Source organism: Halichoerus grypus, chromosome 7 (assembly GCF_964656455.1).
Source record: "Halichoerus grypus chromosome 7, mHalGry1.hap1.1, whole genome shotgun sequence".
NCBI lineage: Eukaryota > Metazoa > Chordata > Mammalia > Carnivora > Phocidae > Halichoerus > Halichoerus grypus.
Window position 1 is genome coordinate 55,294,510 of NC_135718.1, and position 20,743 is coordinate 55,315,252.

Consider the following 20,743-nt stretch of genomic DNA (forward strand, 5'->3'; position numbering starts at 1 on the left):
AGGTTAAGCAATTTGCCCCCAATCCCACAGCTCATAAGCGTCCGAGAAGCTGGGTGCCCTGCAATCTACTGGGTGTGTGACCTCAGGCAACTGCCTTCATGTCTCTGAACCTTGACTCCTCCTCATCTGTGAAATAAGCATGATCGTGCCTGAGTCATAAAACGGTTGAGAGAATGAAATGAAATCAGACCTGTCAAAGGCGCAGCCCAGTGGCTGGCACCCACCACCCAGTGGTGGCTGTCACTGTTTTGAGGAGCAGGGGTGTGTGGTGTTGGTGGATCTCCTGGGCTCGGGGGTTGTGTATGTCCGCATCTGTGACATTCACGGGTCCCGTTCTGTCTAATTGACTTGAACTGAAGTAGAGTGGGGCTCTGCCTTTGTCTACTGTCCCAGCTGGCCCGTCGGGGCCCGGAGACCTGCCAAGCCCCTGGGGACGCCACACGTGGTCTGGACAAAGGGGAGGTGTCTACCTGGAAGGTCCGTCTTTTTATGACTGGGGGCGGAGCCAGTCGCACTGAATTGAGGAGAGGCAGCAGCTGAGGAGAGAGATGAGTTGGAAGGCCAGAGGGCAAAGGCCAAAGATCGCAGATGTTCAGAAGGATGCCGAATGTCGCCAGGAAGGCAGGGTGGCCAAGTGGGAGGGGAGGAGAGGAAGAGAGAAGAGTGATTAGCAGGCATGAGGCACAGGGAGGGAAGGTGTGGATGGCGCCCTCTCGCGGCTTGAGGGGGCGCAGCGCCGAGCTTGCCCTTGGATGGCACACCATCCCCGAAGGTGGAGTGTGGCCCTGGGGGTGTCGGCCAGCAGCACGCCCTGACTGGGAGACTGGCCTCCTGACCCACAGCCCACCATTGCACTGCCGGCCCTGCCTGTCCCTGGCTGAGGACGGGGGCTGCTGGGCTGAGGGCAGCAGATGCAGAGGCTCTGGTCGGGAGCCACAGGACCAGCTAAATTGGTACTCAAAGCCAGGCTGGTGTGTGGCAACCACTGGGTTCTTTTTTTGGTTGAACGAGAAAGGCTAGCGTCAGCGAATCTGAGGAGGATGGTCAAGGACAGTGCCAAGTCGGGCTCCCGGGGGCTGAGCCGGCCGAGGGTGTGGCCAGCGTGAGCGCAAGCTAAGTGCTGCTGAGGTCTCCCACTGGGGCTGGTGGGTTTGGAAAATAAAGGCTGGGCCAGGATGTCTCCAGCATGTTCAACCACTTTTGGGGGGGGAGGCAACGTTCAATCACATTATCTAATGTGATTTTCATTTTTGGAAATTCTCCTTGCTTCCAGTCTCTCTACCAATGGAAGCTGAGTGCCCTGCGGCTTTAGGAAGTGGTTAGAGCCCATGTGACAACAAAGATGGTGTATAATTGACCTCTTGCTTTTGAAAGCGTTTTAACTCACACGTGGCCCCTGGGATGAGTGTTAAGAACCGGGGGCCACCCGGGCTGAGAACTGGGAGCCCAACTGTGGCCCTCCAGGTCCCTGCTGCCTTTAGGGGCCTTGGCTGCCCCGAGAGCCCCGCCACCTCCCACTGTGGGGCCCGGGGACGTGCAATGTTGGGCTCTGCGTCCAGGGAGTCTCTCAGCAGAGAGGGGCCCGGAGACCTTCCAGAATCCACAAACCTTGAGGGTAATGATCTGGTTGGAGCGCAGAGCCGAAAGAGTGCTGCTTAGGTGCTCCTGGCGTGGGAGGGGACCGAGGTGGCAGAGACAGGGCGACCGGGACGTGAGTGCTGGAGCCCACAGACACCAGGTGCCCTGCTCTCTGTCCCAGGGTACTCCGTCCCCCCACTCCCCACCCCTCCTCTCCCTCCCTCCCTGGGATGCTGCAGGCTGGAGTAGAGGCAAGGACCAGCCTGGATCTCCCGTTATCCTGTGAGCCTGGAGGCCTGCCACCCCCACCATTCCCACGGAGCCCTGGGAAAACCAACAGGCCCCTCTCCCTAGTTGCGCCCTTGCTTTCCTACCCACTTCCAGATCAACAGGGGGATGCCCGCTGCCTTGTTCTGTCCAACAGCTGAGCACCCAAACCTGTTCTCACCCCTGCCTGACTTATTCCCTACCCTGCCATGGCCGGTCATAGCTTTGCTGCACTCTGTGGCCAAGGTGCTTCTGGAGACTTCTATCCCTGCTCTCTCGCTCTCTTCCTCCCCGTTCTCCCCCCCCCACCCCCCACACATTCACTAAGGACGGATAATGACACACTGCCAATTACGTGTCTGCTGTTGTGTTGTCTTTTGTGCCGGGGGATGCTGTCTTTCTTTCGGGTAACATAACAATCCTGTGAGTCCATCATTTCAAATCAACACAGCTGACCTTCTATTATTGTATCAGGACCAGGCGGGCTGGAACACCAGGGCCCCTGCGTCCCCAGAGCACACGCCGCTCACGGGCTGTCAGTGCGGCTACCGGCCGGCGCGCCCTGCCCGGGGCCCAGCCCGGCTTTGGCCTCAAGCCCTGCCCCAGCTGCTTGTGGTGAAGACCCCCTGCAGCCTCTCCCTAGCCCGGGAACCCAGGGGTCAGAGTCCGAGCGGCGGGGCACTGCTAGAAAGGCCTCCCGGTGGCCTTCCGGAGCCGTGCTGACTCTGAGCCTGACTCGCACTTGTCTCCACTTCCTCGGTCTCCTTGCCTGATGGGGTGGCAGCCAGGGAAGCCACACCGTGTGTGTGCTTCTGGGCACAGTGAGGCCCGTGGCACAGGGATGGGCACACAAAGATACTAGGGTCTGAGAGTGACATGTTTCTGGTCCCAGCTCACTGGGGCTCTCACCGGAGGGCCCACATCTTCGCCCTCCCTGTCCCAGGAATGACCCCTTACTACTGGTGCCCACATCTGCAGCTTCCTAGTAGGACTGCAGCAGGCTTTGGGCTCTATATCTGGGGACAAAGCAAAGCAAAGGAAGGAGCTGGGGCCTGGGGGTGACCGGGAGACCATCCCAGCTCAGAAATCCCCACCCTGTTTTGGAGAAGGCCTCCTCTAGTCCTAAGGAGGCAAAGCAGAGACTTTATCCTTGAATCGATACAACCAGCCCCCAGTTATCTCCCACCATTGAGGTTTGGGTCATCTGCAGCAATGACTAACCCAAAAGTCCCTCTGATTCAGCCGGGGCAGGCAGCCAGACATGCACACCCAGTCACACACGCACGCCGGGCAGGGAGTCAGACCCACAGACTCACACAGCTGCACGGCCTTACAGAGAGGGGATGTGCAGAGGAGACGCAGGGCCAGAAACCCGGAGTCCCAGATGCACACACACGCTGGAAGGCTTGCGTGCCGGCCAGCGCAGGCGCAAACACCCGGAGACACGCTCGGGTGGGGGAACACGGGCGCTGGTGGCCAGGGGGTCCACACAGGCTCCCAGTGAGGACCACCGGGCACACTCCTGGGGGCCGGCTCCCCCTCCCCCACAGCTGCTCTGTGGCTGCTGAGTACAGAAGGGGGTGTATGCTTCTGTTCCCCAACCTCTGTGGGTGCTGGGGGCCCCAGGTGGATGAGGCTGAGCTGCGGGCGGTGCCCCAGGGATGGGTCAGTTTTAGGGGTTCACTTACCCGATGTGGGTACTCTCCACACTGACCCTGGGGAACGGAGGGAAGGAGAAGAGGGCGTTAGGCACTCTGGGGAAATTGCGCCTCAGAAGCATCCTCAGGACCACACGTACTCTCCACCCACCAGCCCTGCACTGGTCCTGGATTTAACTGTCTGAGGCAGGAGAACTAACTCCCTCCCTCTCCCCTGGCTGGCAGCAGAGAAGAAACCCCGAAGGCACGCCTGGACACGGCCCCATGGAACACAGGACAGGATTCTGCTGCCATATCCCACTTGCCATGACCGCAGTCAGGAGTTATGCTCCATGCCCGGCTGGAGGTAGCTTCCAGAAAGTTCGACCCTCTGGGTGGGCCCACGCAAGGGCCCTGAGCAGGAACCCCTAGATGGGAAGTGCAGACATGGAGGCGGGCTGTGGGCCCTCGGAGACGCTTTCTCTGAGTTGGGGGTGCCAGGTCCCGGTACCGTTCGCCCAAGGCCAGCCCAGCAGAGTCTCCATTAGAAATTTAAGGAAATGGAGAATGTACGAGGCCAGGAAGGGAGTCAAGCCAGTGGTTTACAAAGGGACACCTCAAAATCCTAGAGGCGCATGGCGGTGCATCAGGAAGCATGCTGGGCAGAGAAGGAGTCTGCGGAGGGCCAGGCTCCCAGCCACCCTTCCTCCAGAGCACCCTCCCTCTTCTCTCTCCCCTACTGCGGCACCACTGAGGATGCCCTGGCTCTGGGGAGAAACACTAGCATTTGAAAATAACCGCTCTGGACCACTTTCTACCGTTAGGGAGGCAGTTTCCTGTGATGAGAATTCTAGAAAACCTCTATCAGGCTTACCTTTTCTCCTTTTTGTCCTTGAGGTCCCTATGAAGAGACAGAAATGGCAGAGTTAGAAAGTGAAGCTAAGGCCCCAGGGGCCCGAAGCCTCCCTGCTGGGGAACTTGAGGGCGAGGTACCAACCGGCTGTCCTCGGGGACCCGTCAGGCCCTGCAGGGAGGAAACACACACAGGTCAGTGGGCGCACCGAGGCCGGGCAGGGGCAGAGGTGTGGGCCCCGGGTGGGGATCGTGCTGGGCCCAGGGCTAATGCACAGAGTCCTGAAGGCTGGCCTCCACCACCCATGGCCTGGTCCTCCTGTGCCCGAGATGTTCTAGGTGGTGTGGCCCGCCCAGCAAGTCTCAGCTTCCTCTTCCATTGTGGGTGTGACTAGGTGACTGGTGCCCGCACAGGGCCGTGATAAAGAGAAGACACCATCCCTCCTCGTTCCTCCATCGTCCCCTCATGGGCCAGCAGCGAAGGAGGCTGCATGGACACCTCAGGGGGTGCTCTGCTGTTGTGGGCTGTCCTGCCTCACGCATGGCCATCTCCTCATGGAGCCAAGAAGTAGAGGTCCAAAGCCTCTAGGGGACCCTGGCACATTCTGTCTTCTGCTCAGCACTGCCTCAGCATGAAACCCACTGAGCCAGAAGGGCTTCGGGGTACATGCGGGGGGCTTTGGAGAAACCTTTGGTGAAGAGAGGAAGCAGGATGTTGGCGACTTGAGCCATGTTCTGGGCCCCTCAGAGGAACAAAAGGGGTCTTGGGGCTCCTTCTGGGGTGTCTTATCAAGTTTGCAGGGCTGAGAAAGAAGTCTGGGTTCAGGGTGGACCCCTGTCCTTTGAGGAGGACACAGGGTTCAGCTGGTTGTCTCAGGAGCTGACCTGAGGCTGGTGTGGAGGGAAGAGGGGAGGACACGCGCCTTGTGCTTTGAGGACCCGCTCCGAGGCCGGTGTTCAGGATGTGCTGAACTCACACCCGCGCTGGCCCACGGAGAAGACGCTCACGTCAGCTCCACCTCCTAAACGAGGTGATGGAGACGGGGCCCTGTGGCTCAGTGAGCGGGGGGCGCTGGGACGAGAGCTAGGGTCCGCTGACTGCAAAGGTCCAGCTGTTTACACTCCGCCACACTCTCCGAACTGAGCTGGGGCTCAGAAGGCAGGGCTTCTAGACTTGGCTGGAGCCACAGGCAGTGTCTCAGCCTCTGGGGCCCTGAGGTCCCCTCCAGCCACCATCCTGAGGATCTACCTGCTGGACCCGTCTCTTTGGGATCTTCCTGCAGGGGCTCATGTGGGTGGGAGAAGAGCCTCTCTTGCCCCCGACTTGTCAACTGGACCAACCACCAAACTGGAAAATTCCCAGCAGGTTCATGGGAGGGGACAAGTGGCCTTTGGGACAATCCATGGGGCGCCGCAGCCCATCCGGCTGACCAGGTGTTCAGCATAAGGCCCACAGAACATGCCGCATCTGGCAGGGAAGCAGCCTGCAGGTGACCGGGCCGCCCCCTCTCATGAAAAAGAGAGGCAAGGGATGAGAAGGGGAGGGCCAGCGGCTGTGGACAGCAACACAAAGGTTTGGGGCTGTAGGACCTTGGAGCCTCCAATCCAGATGTCCCTGATGGTGGCCCGTGGCACAACAGCGGTCCCCAGAGGTATTGCGTTGACACCACACAGTTTTATTTCAGTGGATTGCCAACATTTAAGAGCAAGGAGAGTACAACACAAATCTGGATTTCAAGTTTCTCTTAAATATTTCAAGGTCCAACAACACACGGCACCAATTAGCTCTAGTTGAGTAGCGGCTGCCCCCGTAAGATGGGTCACAGGTGATGCGCTAAGGTGCTTGGCCCCTCCCCTGTGCCGGGCACTGTCGTGAGCGCTTGGTGTTAATGACATCCTCCCACCCTTAGGGCAGCTCTGAGCAATGGGATAAGAAGTGCTTTCAGAGTCCCAGCTCTCCTTCCTGGCACTTGTGGGATCCCCGATCCTGTCTATAGCTTACATTCAGTTCTGGGGGCTCCTGTGGGGTGGGTGGAGCAGGGGTGATCCCCTTTTGAGGTGAGGACACTGGCTAAGCATGTGAGAGTGAGCCCTAGCCGCCCATGTTGGATGCCTAGCAGAGGGGAAACCATCTGGGGATGGAGGTGAGTGGGAGACAGACAGATGATAAGCAGGCCAAGCTAATTACACTAGACAGCGTGTTGAATTAATAGTGCGGGGTCCCAGTGCCAAGCCAAACAGAAGCCTAATGGTTCTGGGGCCTGTCAGATTCTGATGGATGACTAAGAGGCAGACAGGGGATCTATTACACTGGTGTGGGCTCATGGGACTTGGGATGACCTCACCCTTCCCCCCCCAAGTTAGTTCTGTCCCCCAAACAGACAGGGGAGACTCATGGGTGGTTCAGTGGGGTGGGGCAGTGGGATGGCAGAGGAGGTGCCCCATAGAAGGGTTCCTTTCCCTCAAGACAAAGGGCTCTGGCAGCAGAAAGGAATGTGGTAAGACCCCACCACATGGGTCTCAATCCCAGCTCTGTGATTTAGAAGCTGTGTAGCCTTGGGCAATATACTCAACCCCTCTGTGCCTCCATCTCCCCTTTTGTAGAGTGGGGATAATAAGCCGTTACAAGGATTACAGAACAGTGCCTAGTTGACCATCTTATTACTTCTGGGTTGCCACGGACTGTGTTACGGTTAGTGTCAGGCCACTAGGAAGGGGAAGAGGGTGGCAGGGAGGGGTTGAGGGAGGAAGCACCCCAAACTCCTGGCATCTAAACCCCAATGCCTCTGGAACAATGGCAGCATGGAAGGGTTCCTGCCTTGGTCTCCACGGCTTCCCACATGTGCTGAGCAATGCTTGGAACAGGGGAGGGGCAACAGGACATGCACCTGCAGTGGGGCTGGCCGTGATGGACAGGAAAGCTGGCCGGACACCTGGGCTCCAAAGCCAGCTCTCCCACCCACGGCCTCCAGAGCCTCATTGCCCTCTTTCTGTGGTTATTTTAAGGACTTGCCTGCCTCAGGCCTTTGCACGTGCTGTTCTCCCATGTCCAGAATGCTCTTTCCCATTCCTTTTTCTCTTAGTTAAACCCTCATCCCTTGGGCCGCAGTTCACGTCTTTCTCAGGAAGCCTCTCTGACCCTCAGCCTGGGTGAGGTGCTGTTATGCTGGGGTTTCTCAGGCTAACTGGCACGGCCTTTTTATAGAACGACTGCCAAGGTAATTTGTTAATGATGTGTCTGATTGTTTAACTGCATGCTCCCCTGCTAGATGGTGAGCTATAGGACGGCAAGGACAGTGTCTTTCTTACTCCTGTCTGTACCCCCGCTACCTGGCACAGTGCCCAGCGTAGTGCAGATACTCAGTAAGAATGTGTTAAGGGAAGGCAGGAGGCGGGGAGATAGGGAAGGTGAGAGGGAAAGAAGGAGGGAGAAAGGCAATAAAATGTGGAGGGAAGGAATTAGAGAATTGGGTTTGGATCCTGTTTCTGATGCTCCCTAGCTGTGTGACTTAAGGCAAGTTACTTAGACTCTCTGAGCTTCAGTTTCCACCGTGTCAAGGGGCTACTAGTAGGACCTGGAGCACAGGCTTCTGCTGAGGATGAAGGAGATAAGACACGCATAGGACTTAGCTCCGTGCCCACCACATAGAAAACCCTCAATGAATGTTAGCTGGGCCTGAGTTAACTGGATAGGCTGAAGCCCAGAGGGTGCTGAGTTGCTAAAGGTCCAGTGCAATTTAGGGGGAGCTGGGGCGAAGGCCAGGTCTCCTTCTCCCATCCACGAAGTCAGCCACCTCCGCACCCCGGTTGTGAGCGGAGCGTGTCCTCATGCCTGCACTTGGAGCAAGACGTGCACCAGAGCCGGCCTGGACAGGGACGCGGGGAGCCTGCCATGCTGCACATTCCAGGCCCTTCTGCAGGAGGGGGGTCCTCCCAGTGTAGAGATGACCACCCGGGGAGGCTGGATAGCATCCCAGCCCGGGGCTGGCCCATCTACTCTGAACGGCCCATCCCTTCCATGGAGAACTGGCCCCCTCCCCTGGAGGGGGCGGCCCTGGAGAAGGGGAGGTTCTCCCTTCTGGAAGGAGTGGCCTGCCTGGGGGAGACTGTAGAGACAGGAAATCCCTTTACGAGGCTTTGCAGAATGTGGAAGGGGCTGGGAGGAAGGTGGGGACAACCGTCTGACTCTCCAAGTCGGCTTTGTGCCCAGCTGGGACAGGAGTGCTTGGAGTCCTGGGGCAGCCCCCAGCAGGGCCAGCGCTAGGAAATCCGGTTGCAGAAAAAGAGCTAGATGAGCTCCTCCCCCCCTCCCCCCAGTTTACATTCAGCCCTGAGGCAAAGGCGTGGCAGTTTGGGAGCACCTGCCTCTCCGGACCTCCTTTTCCTCATTTTCCAGGTGGAGAAGCCCCCTGCCCACCTCTCCTCCCTGCGTTGATGTGAGGACCTAGGGGTTTCGTTGCATACAGCTGGGGAGTGACCGTGGGGGCAGCCACTTGACGGTCCCTGTGGGCCCCCTTTGCAGGGCGGCACTTGGCTGAGACCAGGCTGACCCCCCACCCCTCAAGGGAAGGCAGGAAAGCTGGGGTCTTACCATCTCCCCTTTGGGTCCGGGGTGGCCCTGGAAGGAGAAGAGTGTGAGCGCCGGGTACACTGCACCCTGAAACCCCCGCCCTGCCCCCTCCATCACCCACTGCTCATTTTGCACACGTCTTTCCTCCTCACCTGTCCTCTTGCTCCCCGTCCTGGACCTGCTGGCTCAGGCATGGTCACCCGCCCGTCCCCCTTTGCTGGCAACCCCTCAAGAGCCCCTGCCCCATGCACACACCCGGGGCAGCTTGGAGGCACGCCAGGTCCTGGGGGCTGAGTGGGAAAGACCACCAGACCCCTCGCTGTGCTCAGCTCTGGCCTGCAGTGGGGAACTGACCAGGTGGGTGGCCAGGCCCTCACAGCGGGGTGCTGGGCTCCGGGGCGAGACGAGTGCATGGGGCTGGGCTTGGCACTCATTGCCTTCCATTGTCATCTCTGAGGACATCAGAGGGGTCCAGCCCTCCCCCAGCTCACTCCTTCCGAGGAGTGGGGCGGGGTCTCCCTTCCCGCATGAATATTTGGGTCTGGGACCCAAGCCCAAAGGATTAAAACGGACAGACAGAGGAGCTACAGTGGGGACACAGACTCCATCTGGACATGGGTGTGTGGGGGGTCCACCAGGGTGGGAGACCCGAGGAGACAGGGTGGCGCAGGCAGCTGCCTGGTGGTGCTGGGGAGCAGGTGTGGACCGGTGCCCACGCTCCATTTCAAGTCAGCAGCTTGAGCTCTCCACCCGTCTTCCCTCCCAGCTGCCTCCCCGCCTCACCCCCTACCGCAGCCCCTTCGAAGGGCGCCTCAGAAACACCAGCTTCTAGGGGTAGTTCTTGCTCCAGATGCTGAGAACCCAGCTTGGCGGCCGTGGACTTGTGCCCAGGGGAGGCCCACTGGGGGCTGGGGCAGCTCATTCCAACGGCCCCTCCCCACCTCACATTGGCAACGACTTCCCGCCCCAGGAACATCCATTCTCTCTGGAGTTTCTCCCACCGAGTAAGGGTCTTGCAGAAGGACTGAGGACCCAGGGTCAGTGACCTGGATCAAGCGAGGGAGAGGAGCTCACAGCCTGAGAGGGTCCACTCACCGGTTTGCCATCGAGCCCAATGGGACCCTGAAAGGGAAAGAGGCCACGCGTCAAGACAACAGCACAGGTCTCCTGCCAAAGAGGTGGCCCGGGGCGGGGTTTAAGGGCACAGGTTCTGGACTCCAAGTTGGAGTTCAAGTGTCTGCTTGACCACTTACTGGTTGTATGACCATGGGTAAGCTTAAGCCTCAGTTTCCTATCCTACCATGGGGATAATAGAATCTTCCACGAGGGGTCTTTGTGAGGAGTGAACGAAATGCCACCTGTCCAGCACCCAGCACGAGGGACAGCCTGAGGGATGACAGTCACCACGGCGATCACAGACCTACCTCCTCCTCCTTACCCCGAGTGGAAAGTGAACCAGGTGTTGCTAGAAAGCCTGGGGCGGGCTAGCACCAAGGCCCGGGAAAAAGGAGAGCTAGTCGCTTTCCTGCCCTCCCCTTAGAACCTGTCCTCGACCCCTCGGGCAGGGGTCACAGGGCATCCAGATGGCCACCTGACCGCCTCCTGCAGGCGGGTCTCCTCTCCAGACCAGGTCGGAGGTTGCTTCCCTGAGGTGCATCATCTGTCCCACCTTCCAGTGTCCTGCTGAGGTTAACCCAGCCTGTGACTTCCCCCGCCTGTCCCTGTCCTGCTGTCCCTTCATTTCCCTATGACTGTCCCTGTCCTGTCTTGCACTCTGGGCTGAGTGTCAGCTACTCTCCTCAGTGGCTCTCTGGGAGAGGCTGCAGGAAAGGGTCCTTACTGACCAGAGTTTGGAAGGTCAAGAGCAGCTTGAGGGCTGGCCCCACATGAAGTTTAACCCAGCCAGGCCCAGGGGCCACCGGGGACATGGCTCATCTGGGGCCCTCCCTACTTACCGGAAATCCAGGGAAACCTCGAGTGCCTGGCTGACCCTGGAAAAAGCAGGAGAGGAGTGAGGATGGGTGAGGAGGGGATGAAGCTAGACCGAGTCCCCTTTGCTCTCAGAGGGTCTGTGGGTTCCCTCCCACTCCTCTGGGGTCCTCCGGGGGAGATACTCCCCGTGGTGAGCTGGCTAGCGGGGAGGCTGGAGAAAGATGGAAAAAACACCAGAGGAAGCCTCCTCCGGGGCTTGGGGAAAAGGAGGGGCCCAGCCTCTTTTGGGTCCTCCATGCCCTGAACCCCGACATATGAGCAGGTGGCTGGAGGGCACGGACCATGGGGACCGGCCTGGCGCACCCTGAACTCCTGGCTGCGATCTTCTGAGTCCTTTTTATTTATACAGCCGTTGCCCAGGGCTACTTACATGAGGCTGGTTTGGACAGCAGAAGCTGACCTTCAGAAGGTGTGTTTTCAGGCCACACGGGGCAGATCTCTCATTTTTCTCTTGCCCTGGCCCAGCAGGCCCCGCCCCCAGTTGGGCAATCTCTGGGTCCCCCAATCTTTGTGCCCATTCACGCCCATTCTCTTGCAGGTGCAGAGGGCCACTCGGGTCGGTATTTGGGCTGGAGACTAGAAGCCGCCAGTCACAGCCCGGTGGCCTCCGGTCCAGACTCAGGACAACAGAGATGTGCTGAGGTCAGAAGCAGCGTGGGGCTGAGCAGACCCAGGGCTGGGGAGGGCTGAGCGGGAGGTCAAAGCCAGTGGTCCCTTCTTCTCACGTGTCATTCATAGCCGACCTGGTCTCACTAGCCCCGCTCCTGCCCCATCTCCCCTACTCCTCACTCAGGCACACGGTTCCCCTGCTTTCCCCGGACATACCCCATCTTTCCCACTGTCAGCCCTCAGCTGGGAGTCTCCCTTTGACTGATGCGGGCCCCAGTGTCCTCTCAAGCTTGGGCCTCCGAGTCTGGCAGGCTGAGCTATACTCCTTCCTCCAGCAGCCTCAGCTGGGTGACTAAGTCCTTAGGCTTCCCTTTCCTCGGTCCTATAGCATGGGGACAAGAGCATAACCTCACAGCGTCACTGAATCACATCCGATTGTACTCGTGAAGCCTGCTGAAATGGTAGCTGCCACTAATCCATCAATGTTTGCTGGATTGAACCAAACCAAGGAGCGCCAGAATAAAGCCTTCGGAGCCATGGACGATGGGCCCTGCCAAGTGGCAGTTTCCGAATCAGACCCCGTCGGGAGGGAGATTTCTCCACATCCATCTGCTGTGAAGCGGGAACCAGGCTGCTTGGGTCTTCCTTGAAGCCATGGACAGGAGTGCCCAGAGGCCTCTGCTCGGGGGACATGGCTGAGTGGGACGGGGACCCTGCCATCAGGGTGGGAGCATCAGTCAAGTGGGGACAGACCTGCAGTGTCCTACGGGGTCGGGATGGGTTTGTGGCAGGCAGCCCAAGGGCAGGAGGGAGGACATGCCACTCAAATGTCGGAGAGCCCCGGGCTCACTTACTCTCTCTCAAGGGTAAGTGATGCTAAGAATAGCACTAAGGAGAAAACCCGGAAACCCTGCGATGTGGCCTCTGGAACCTCGCAGTGTAAACTTTCAACTACTCCGAATGCTGAGAGGCCCGAGGACAAAGGTCAGGAGGAAAGGATTCCAAGAAACATCTTCATGTCCCGCTCAGGATAATGTTTACACGGTAGGGATAAGCACATGGTTTGCTAATTACAGAGCCTGCCCGGGAGCAGGATGCATCTCCCCAACTCAGAGCCAAATCCGGGGCTAACCAAGGCTTTTTCGGGATTTTGGGAAGAATGTTGTCACTGACCAAATGGAAACTGGGACTCTACTTCCTGGAGATGCTGGGCTGGGTAAGGCACTCGGGGAGGCCTGGAACTGGATTTTAATTACGTGTCTTCAGTTACACGCTGAAGTTGGACCTCTCTTGCAGTGTTTATTGGCCGGTCATTTACTCATGAACTGCCTGTTTGTGTTCCTTACCAAAAATTTCCCCTCGCTTGTTTGTTTCCCATTGGCCCGAGGACAGCTCTTTGTCAAGGTCGGTAACTCTTTGAGGGTCACGTGCGTCGCCAATATTCCTTCCATTTTGGCATTTGTCTTTTTCATGCTGTATTTCCTGCCCGATGGAAGTTTTGCATTCAGGTGGACACACTTATCAATCTTCTCCTATGGCTCCTGGGTTTTATGCCATGTTTCCAGGGGACCTCCCAGTGAAGACTTCACATAAATGTCTGCTCATGCTTTGTCCTCGTATTTTATGGTTTCATGTTTTACATCTAAGTATTTTATCCATTTGGTATTTATTCTGATATAACAAGTGAGGTACAGAATCAGCTTTTTTTTTTTTTTTTTTTGCTTTTACCTTTTGGTAAATGGCTTGTCCCCTGTCTCAGCATCATCTCTTAAACAATCTATTTTCCTCTTCCTACTGTGAAATGAAACCTTTACCGCGGACTAACTTCCCAGATGCGTTTGGCTTTATTTCTGGCCTTCCCATTCTGTCCTATTTAACTGCTCTGTTTTTATAATACATTGGATATCGAGTAGAACAACCAGTCCTGTCCTCCCCTATTCCCCTTACTCTATTTTTCAGAAATTTCCTGACATCCTTATGAAAGCTTACTTTTTTCCTCCAAATGAAATGAGTATTATTCTGTTGGACTCCAACCCCGTAAGAAATTCACTGGGATTGGGATCATATTAAAATGATGGATTATAGATTTATTCATAGATTAATAATGCATTAATACTATGTCCTTCCATGTAAGAACAAGGGGAATAAGCTTTACATCGCTCTCCCAAATCTCTTCCCTTAATTCAAGGCCAGGGTGGAAAGGGAGCCAAGTGGATCCCTGCTTTTTGGAAGTGGACCCTGATGTCTACTCCTACCTGTAATTCGTGTGGGGTAAAGCCACATAGACAGACAGAAGGCTAACTCTCCCTTCCCTTCTCTCTGACCCCTGAATGAGGGTCAGTCCCATATCTGCCCAGAGCCTGCCTCCCACTCCAAGTCAGTGCTGACTATCTTTCAAACAAGACCCCCGTGTTGGTCAGTGTGTAATCGTTGGCTGAGGTGACAGAGAGTGGGAGAGAAGAGCCCTGCTTTGTATAGGATCTGCTAATCTCTGTGGTGTAAATAAATCTCCCACCACAGCTGATTTTAAGCTACCAACGTGATGTCACTGAACACAGCGTTGGGAGGGGGTGTGCATGATCTGCTCTCGTGAGATGGGTGAGCCAACTCCAACTCTGACTTCCAGCAGCAAATGGGGGGCCAAACATCTCCCTTTGGACATTAAAAGGACATCTCAAGTTCATCATGTTCTGGTTAAACTCATCTTCCCCGGCAAAATCCGCTCCCCTATTTGGAGAAGGGTACCACCATCTACTTGGTTACTCAAGTCAGAAAGGTGGAGTCATCTTGAACTCCTCCTTCTTTCTCAATCCCCACTTTTATCATCAGTAAATTGGTCAATTCCACCTCCAAAGGTCCCACCAGTCCAGCCCTTGATTACTGCCAGCGCCTCCCAGCCAGTCCCGCACCTGTAGCCGCTTCTAAACACGCTCCATGCCAGGGCAGGGAGGGATAGGAGATCTTTTTAATCTGCAAATCTGAGCATGTCCATCCTCAGCTGAACACACACCAAGGCTCTCCACTGACCTCAGGATAGAGTCCCGACTCCTGAAGACCCTGTCCAGGTCCTTCTCGACTGGGCCCTTGTTCACCTCACTAGCCTCGGCCTGGCTTTGCTACACAGCGCATCTTCCCTGTTTCTCCAGTAGTTCATAAGAACCCGTCTTACCGTGGGGGCTCCTCCCCAGCCTCACAACCTCGGGAACCTCTGCTCTTCTTTGATCACAGTTTAGTTACCCCTCCTTCTTGGAAGCCTTCTCTGTCTGCCCACACCCCAAGGCGGGTGCCTCCTCCGTATATCGTTCCCCATAATCCCCAGCCACAGAAGGCTTGCCCACTTGGCCTCTCCTCCTTAATGACAAACATCCCCTTTGTCTTCCCCTGCTCCCTGCGCTCACCAGCTCTGCGTGGCTTCCTGGGAGGCGTTGAGGTGGTTGCCCTGGTCTCTAGTGGTCTCTAGTGAGGACTCAGCGGGGGAGGCCCCAGTCATTGGGGTGATGGTCACCCCCACAGGCCAAAGTAGAAGGAGGCTGGGCTTCGTTAAGCCTCCTGGTACTATAATCCCTCTCCTACCACCAAGGCTGCACCCACACGGAGAACTGTTTCTTCTCCTGAAGGTAAATATCCCTTTTAAAGGGTAGAGCTTGAAACAGGGAGGGCAGAATTGCGGCGAGAATGTTGGCTTTGGAATGAGGCGAAGCTGGACCAGCCCAAGCTCTAGCACTGACCTGCTGAGTGGCCTCAGGTGAGTTATGAAACTCTCAGTCTCCTTCTCTGGGAGATGGGCTGGCGGGCCTGCCCCACAGCTTTGTTGGGAGGACCAATAGAGGCCTGGGCATAGGTGGGCTCTCAGCATAGGCCCTAGGACAGGATAGGTGCCCAGAGGATGGAATTTATCACTATTACCTGGATAGAAGGTACTTTTTGCCATTGGAGTCAAATCCCGCGCAGGAGGTATGGTTCCTCATGATGCACACTGAGCCAGAAGCCAGGGGAGCTGAGGCAGACCCCTTCCCCCGAGCGTGTCCCCCAAAAGGGGGCCTTTTCAACAACTTTTAGGTAGCTCGTTGGCACGGTCCTGCCAAAAGGGTATTGGAGGACCGCCGTGATCGACACAATGGGGTCTGTGGTCAGACTGGGAGGCAGGCCGAGGTGGTGGCCAAGGGGTAGGGCCTGTATTCTGTTACTCTTCTGTCCACCCAACAGGCCCGTCCCGGCTTGGTCCTGGCCGTTAGAATCTGGGGACTGGCTTTCTCGGTGACCTTTCTCGGTGACCTTGCCAGGAGCGGCTAGGCTCAGGACATGCACATGGCGGTTCCTCTCATGAAGCTTACGGCCCATCGGAGCAGTGGCCACATGAGCCCAGAGGCCCGGATGCCAGTAACCCTGCGGCCTGGCGGTCTGTTCCAGCAGTGGGGTGCAGAGTGTAGACTCTGAGCCATGCGGCCCGGGCTGAGCACCTGAATCCCCACGTGGCCACAGTCGAGTGAATGATCCTGGGCAAGTCACTTGGCCTCTCTGTGCCCGGCTTTTCTCACCCATGAAATGTAGGGGCTGATAGTACTCCCGGTGGGCTTCTTGTGAGGATTAGGTGAGTTACAGTGTGTAGCAGTCTTAGGACGCTGCCTGCCCAAACTTCAGTGCCACGCGTCAATCCGTAACATCGTCGCTGGGGTCAGAGCCAGAGGGAATCTTGCCCAGGAGGCCAGGACTCTGCAGCCCGGGACCCTTTCAACCCTGCCTCCAGCCTTGGCCCCCGACCAGTCTGCCAGCCCTGCTCCCCAGCTCTGCCCTTTGGCTCCCCATCCTGACCCGTTCCCCCCCCCCAAGCAGCCCTGAACGGCGGAGCCTCAGCTCCTCCCTCTCGGCACAGCCCCTCCTGTGGATGGGATTTAGCTATGGGCTCTCTGAGCCCGCTCCCTAGACTATGGGTAGGAGATGTTCCCGCTTGCACTGGCTCCCTCTGGTGAAGGCAGGGGAATGGGCAGGCTGGACGCCACACCTCCACTGGGCTAGCCTCAGACTCCCAGAGGCTAGCCCTCTGCTTCCCTCTCCCTCTCACTGTGCAGGCAGGACAGGAAAAGTGCACAGTAGAGCATGGAGATGGTGGCCTGATTTATGGGGGAAGCCCTTGGTGCCAAGGGTCCTGGGTTCTAATCCTGTCCCAGCCTCTATGTGTGGGCCCCTGGCCCCTTGCTGGACCTCAGTTTCCCCTTCTGAGGGGGCTGTGCTAGACCATCGCTGAGGTCCTTTCTACCCTGACATTTCGTGATTGTCCTGATGCCCCATGGTTTGGGCTCTCCTTACCATAGTCACAGTATCTTCCCACATCATCACCCACGTCCCCTTTTGGTCCCTAAGGAAACATATCGGAGGGGAAGCCTCTGATTTCTCCGAGCCCCGGGCCACTGGGTAGGGGCACTAAGAACGAGGCCTTTGAGGACGAGTGGTGGGTCAGGCCTCTGCCGAGACCAGGAGTGGGTGCTTGGGGCAGCGGATCTGGATGCTGGGTATCTGCTCCAGGGGCTTCTGGAAACAAGGCTTGTCCCCTATAAAGCTGGAGCAGCCCATCTGGGGAGGGGCGAGTACTTTCTCCCTGCCTGTAAACAGCACGGCCACCTCGCAGCTGCTGGCTTCCTGGCCAAAGGGTGGTCCTCATGAACCCTCCCGAGAAGCTATAATTTCGGTATATTTAGGCAGGCCTGCCCTGGTTGACCACATTATAGGTGGTGGCCGCCAGGCCCAGAGGCACAGCCAGGACTCGCTCCCCTCCACCCAAACCCTTGTCATTAGCTAGCCCAGCCCCCCCACCCTGAAGTAGAGCAAAAACCACTTACAGGGGGGCCACGGGGGCCGATGATGGACATGCCGGCATCTCCTGGGGCCCCCTGTGGGAGAGAGAGAGAGAGGAGAGGGAGAGGGACAGGGGCAGGGACAGGAGGGGGGAGGGGTAGGTAAAGGAGGAGGTAAAGAAGGGAGACGGCAGGTGGGGAAGGGGAGTGGGGTCAGGGGTTGCCCAGCCAGAGGCCGGGAGAACAGAGGGGGTGGGGGGTGGGGGAGGGCGGTGTGGAGGGAGGTGGGGGATCACAGGAGAGGAGACAAGGGGGCGCAGGGAGCATCCGGGAGGGAGTGAGAAGGGCAGCGGGAGGCCGGAGGAAGAAAGAGGGAAGAAAGCATAAGATGTGGGACCAGGGACAGAGGGGGGTGGGACCCCAGGCAGAAGAGGGAAGAAGGGATTCAGCGCAGGGATAAGCAAGGGCAGCTCAGGGAGGGGAGGGCACACAGCTCAGCCACGCTGCTCAGGCCGCAGAGGCCTCCTCTAGGCCCTGCTCGGTGCCCTCCAATCTGCCGCAGCCCCACCCTAGCCTCAGAGCCCCTGAGGCCTTCGTCCCCGCCCCAGCCCCCCAGATGCCCATGTGGCGCACGCCCCCGCAGCAGGTGAGCCCGGCTGCTCCGTGGATGGAGTTGCTCAGAACAGGGGTGGGGACAAGACCCATGCTCGCTGTGTGGGCCCCACGGCCCTGAGCCTGCAGGCGGGGCTGCCTCGGACATCCTAGGCCTGATGTGAGAGTGACACAGAGGGGTGAAGTCGGGCCAGAATTCTCAGCCCTGAGAGGATGGCGGCTGCTGCTGAGCTGGGAGCTCCAAGTGCCATCCAAGGGTGGCCGGGCTGCCCAGATATCTACACCCATGTGTGTGTGTGTGTGTGTGCGTGCGTGTGCGTGCGCGCGCACGCATGTGGGTGCTGGGGGCAGGGAGGGCGACAGAAAGATGAAGGTGTCAGGGACACAGATGGGGGTCAGAGATGATGCCCTGGCAGAAGGATCTAGACCGTGCCCTGCTGTGCGGAGGGCACACTGCTGCTTCCCACCAGGGGGGCTCCCAGGCCTCCCTCCCAGGTCTTGCTCTGCCAGGCAAGTCACAGAACCTCTCCCAGCCCACATCCGTCCTCTGTGAACTGGATGCTGAGGGCTGCTCGGCTACCCTTCCAAGCAAAGGCCCTAAATGTATTTGTGACTGTCATGCCTCACGCCCAGGTAGCAGTGATCTCAGATTTGTAACTGTTTACACCACGGCAGCGGTACTGTAATCACCACACGAGGCAGGGTAGTGCAATGGCTAGGAGCCAGCCAGGGCCCTTGGGTTTGAAGCCCAGCTCTGCTCCTTCCCAGCTGTGTCACCTTGGGCCACTTAACTTCCTTCTGCCTCAGTTTCCTTACCTATCTCATAGGATGGGTGTGAAAGTTTCATGAGATAATGTTGTAAAGTGCTGAAAAGAATGCCCGGTGCATGAAGGGGCTAGCAAGTGTTTGCAATTGTCCTTAGGCACTGATCGTGTCCTTCATCTTTCTCCCAGGCAGCGTGGAGCCCTAGGAGGGGACACCGTGAGGGTGGGGCTCCTCTCCAGCTCTGTCACTTGCTGCTGTGTGACCTTGGGTCTGTGAAGCTGCCTCTCTGTGCTCTCATGTAAATAAGAATATTGAAGCCTCCCTGGAAGGGCTATGTCAGTGTTAATTGGGAGAACAGAGGCCAAACACCATGGCACCTGGCAGTTTGTGCTTAGTACATTGTAGCTGCGAGTGTTCTGCTGCCATTGTCATTATTTTGGAGACGGAGAGACTCCACGCACTGCCATGTACAGGCAAGTAAGTACTAAGCTGGGCATCGGGAGGTCTGGCTTCTCACCCCTGCTCGTCATTATTGGTGTGGGATCTTCAGCAAGCCCCACCCCCGCTCTGGGCCTCAGTTTCCTTCTCTGTAAAGGGAACTGGTTAGATGTGTTGCTCTCTGATCCCTCAGGATCCACCAGGGCTGACGCTCCAGAATGGCCTCTTGAGCTTCTGGCTTCCGAGGGGGCTTCACTCTAGGCCCCTGGGAGTCTCTCTGCGGCAGCACGAAGAGAATTTCTATGTCTGAGGGCACCAGCAGTAGGCTGGGGAGGGACTAGAACCAGCTGCCCCAAACAGCGATTGTGCTTCCCTCGGCTCGGGGAAGGGGGACGGCGAGGCCACAGGCAGCCTGGGTGTGTGGGGAGACCCATGCAGCAGGGAGGCTGGGCCCTTAGCCAGGAGTCAGGGCCCGGACACTGGGCCTGGAGAGCCTGCGAGGTCAGAGTGCTGGGGCCTGTGTGCTGGGGGGAGGGCTGAGATGGGGCCTCTGGAAGCACCCCGAGAATCCAAGGGGAAGAGACTGGGGCAGAAAGGTGGAGGGCAAAGTGAGGACTCACCTTCTCGCCTGGTTGGCCCTTTACTCCCTGGGCAGCCACATGCAACACAGGGTGGGGAGGAGAGAGGGGGAGAGAAAAAAGAAAGGATAAGAGAGAGGCACACACGCGAGAATCTGTGTTAAAGGCACAATGACCAAACAAAAGAAATCGCTGTGAAGTAAGAAACAAAACAAAACATAGATGTTGACACATGACAGGTGTCCCTCCTCCAACAAGCACAGTGCAGGGTTGGCTACAGGTTTACCCCCGGGCCCGGCCCCAGCCAGCCCTTCTAGATAACCGAGAGAAACAGAGGCAAGATGTGTGTGTGTGTGTGTGTGTGTGTGTGTGAGAGAGAGAGAGAGAGAGAGAGAGAGAAACCCATCCAGGTCAGAAAATCTGCCTGAGAAGCCATGAGAAGCCATGTTCCCAGCTCACCGGGTCACCTGAGGTGGTGGTGGTTGGTGGGGAGGGAGCATGAGGGAGACTTGTCCAAGGACTGTGTTGTGAAGTGGAGTTTAGTTGGTTTGAAGGTCCAACTGAGCACCAAGCACAAAGTTTTGCCAAGCTACACACGCTGGGAGTCGTCAGGGCTGGCCAGGCAAGATGTCGGGAGAGGGACTAGAGGAATACGGGAGGACAGACAGTAGGACAGACATCTGGGGGGATGGAGGATGGGTCTGGGATGCAGAGGAAACTGGGCAGTCACCAAGGGCCCCTGTAACCACAGCAATGCGCAGAGAGACAGCTCTGATCTACCCTAATCCACTGAAGCCAGGGGTACCAGCTCTGGTGAGAACCACAGGGGCAACTCAGGCATTTCACACCCCCTGGCCACCCTCGTCCTTATCAGGTGGCTGGGGCCAGGACTCCTACTGGGCAGCCAAATGGATCCATTGTCACATTGAAAATAGCACAAGCAGCATGAAAACCCCCAAGTGGCTGGAAAACAGAAATGGGGGGCTTCCTGTGGCCTTCCCTCCTGCCCCCACCACTGAGGGTCAGAACTCGGCTCAGATGGACACTTCCTGG

At 57.6% G+C, this 20,743-nt stretch overlaps 1 protein-coding gene across 1 annotated transcript in view; it reads right to left on the reverse strand.

Moving 5' to 3' along the window:
- COL13A1 (collagen type XIII alpha 1 chain) overlaps positions 1 to 20,743 on the reverse strand; it is a 78,969-nt gene that overhangs the window by 53,796 nt on the left and 4,430 nt on the right. The window contains exons 3-11 of the mRNA XM_036091182.2: positions 19,733 to 19,759; positions 17,343 to 17,393; positions 10,860 to 10,895; positions 10,000 to 10,026; positions 8,926 to 8,952; positions 4,480 to 4,506; positions 4,357 to 4,383; positions 3,534 to 3,560; positions 471 to 536 (exon numbers count right to left, since the gene is read on the reverse strand). Coding sequence (XP_035947075.2) covers positions 471 to 536; positions 3,534 to 3,560; positions 4,357 to 4,383; positions 4,480 to 4,506; positions 8,926 to 8,952; positions 10,000 to 10,026; positions 10,860 to 10,895; positions 17,343 to 17,393; positions 19,733 to 19,759 — 315 coding nt within the window. The remainder of the gene's footprint in view (positions 1 to 470; positions 537 to 3,533; positions 3,561 to 4,356; positions 4,384 to 4,479; positions 4,507 to 8,925; positions 8,953 to 9,999; positions 10,027 to 10,859; positions 10,896 to 17,342; positions 17,394 to 19,732; positions 19,760 to 20,743) is intronic.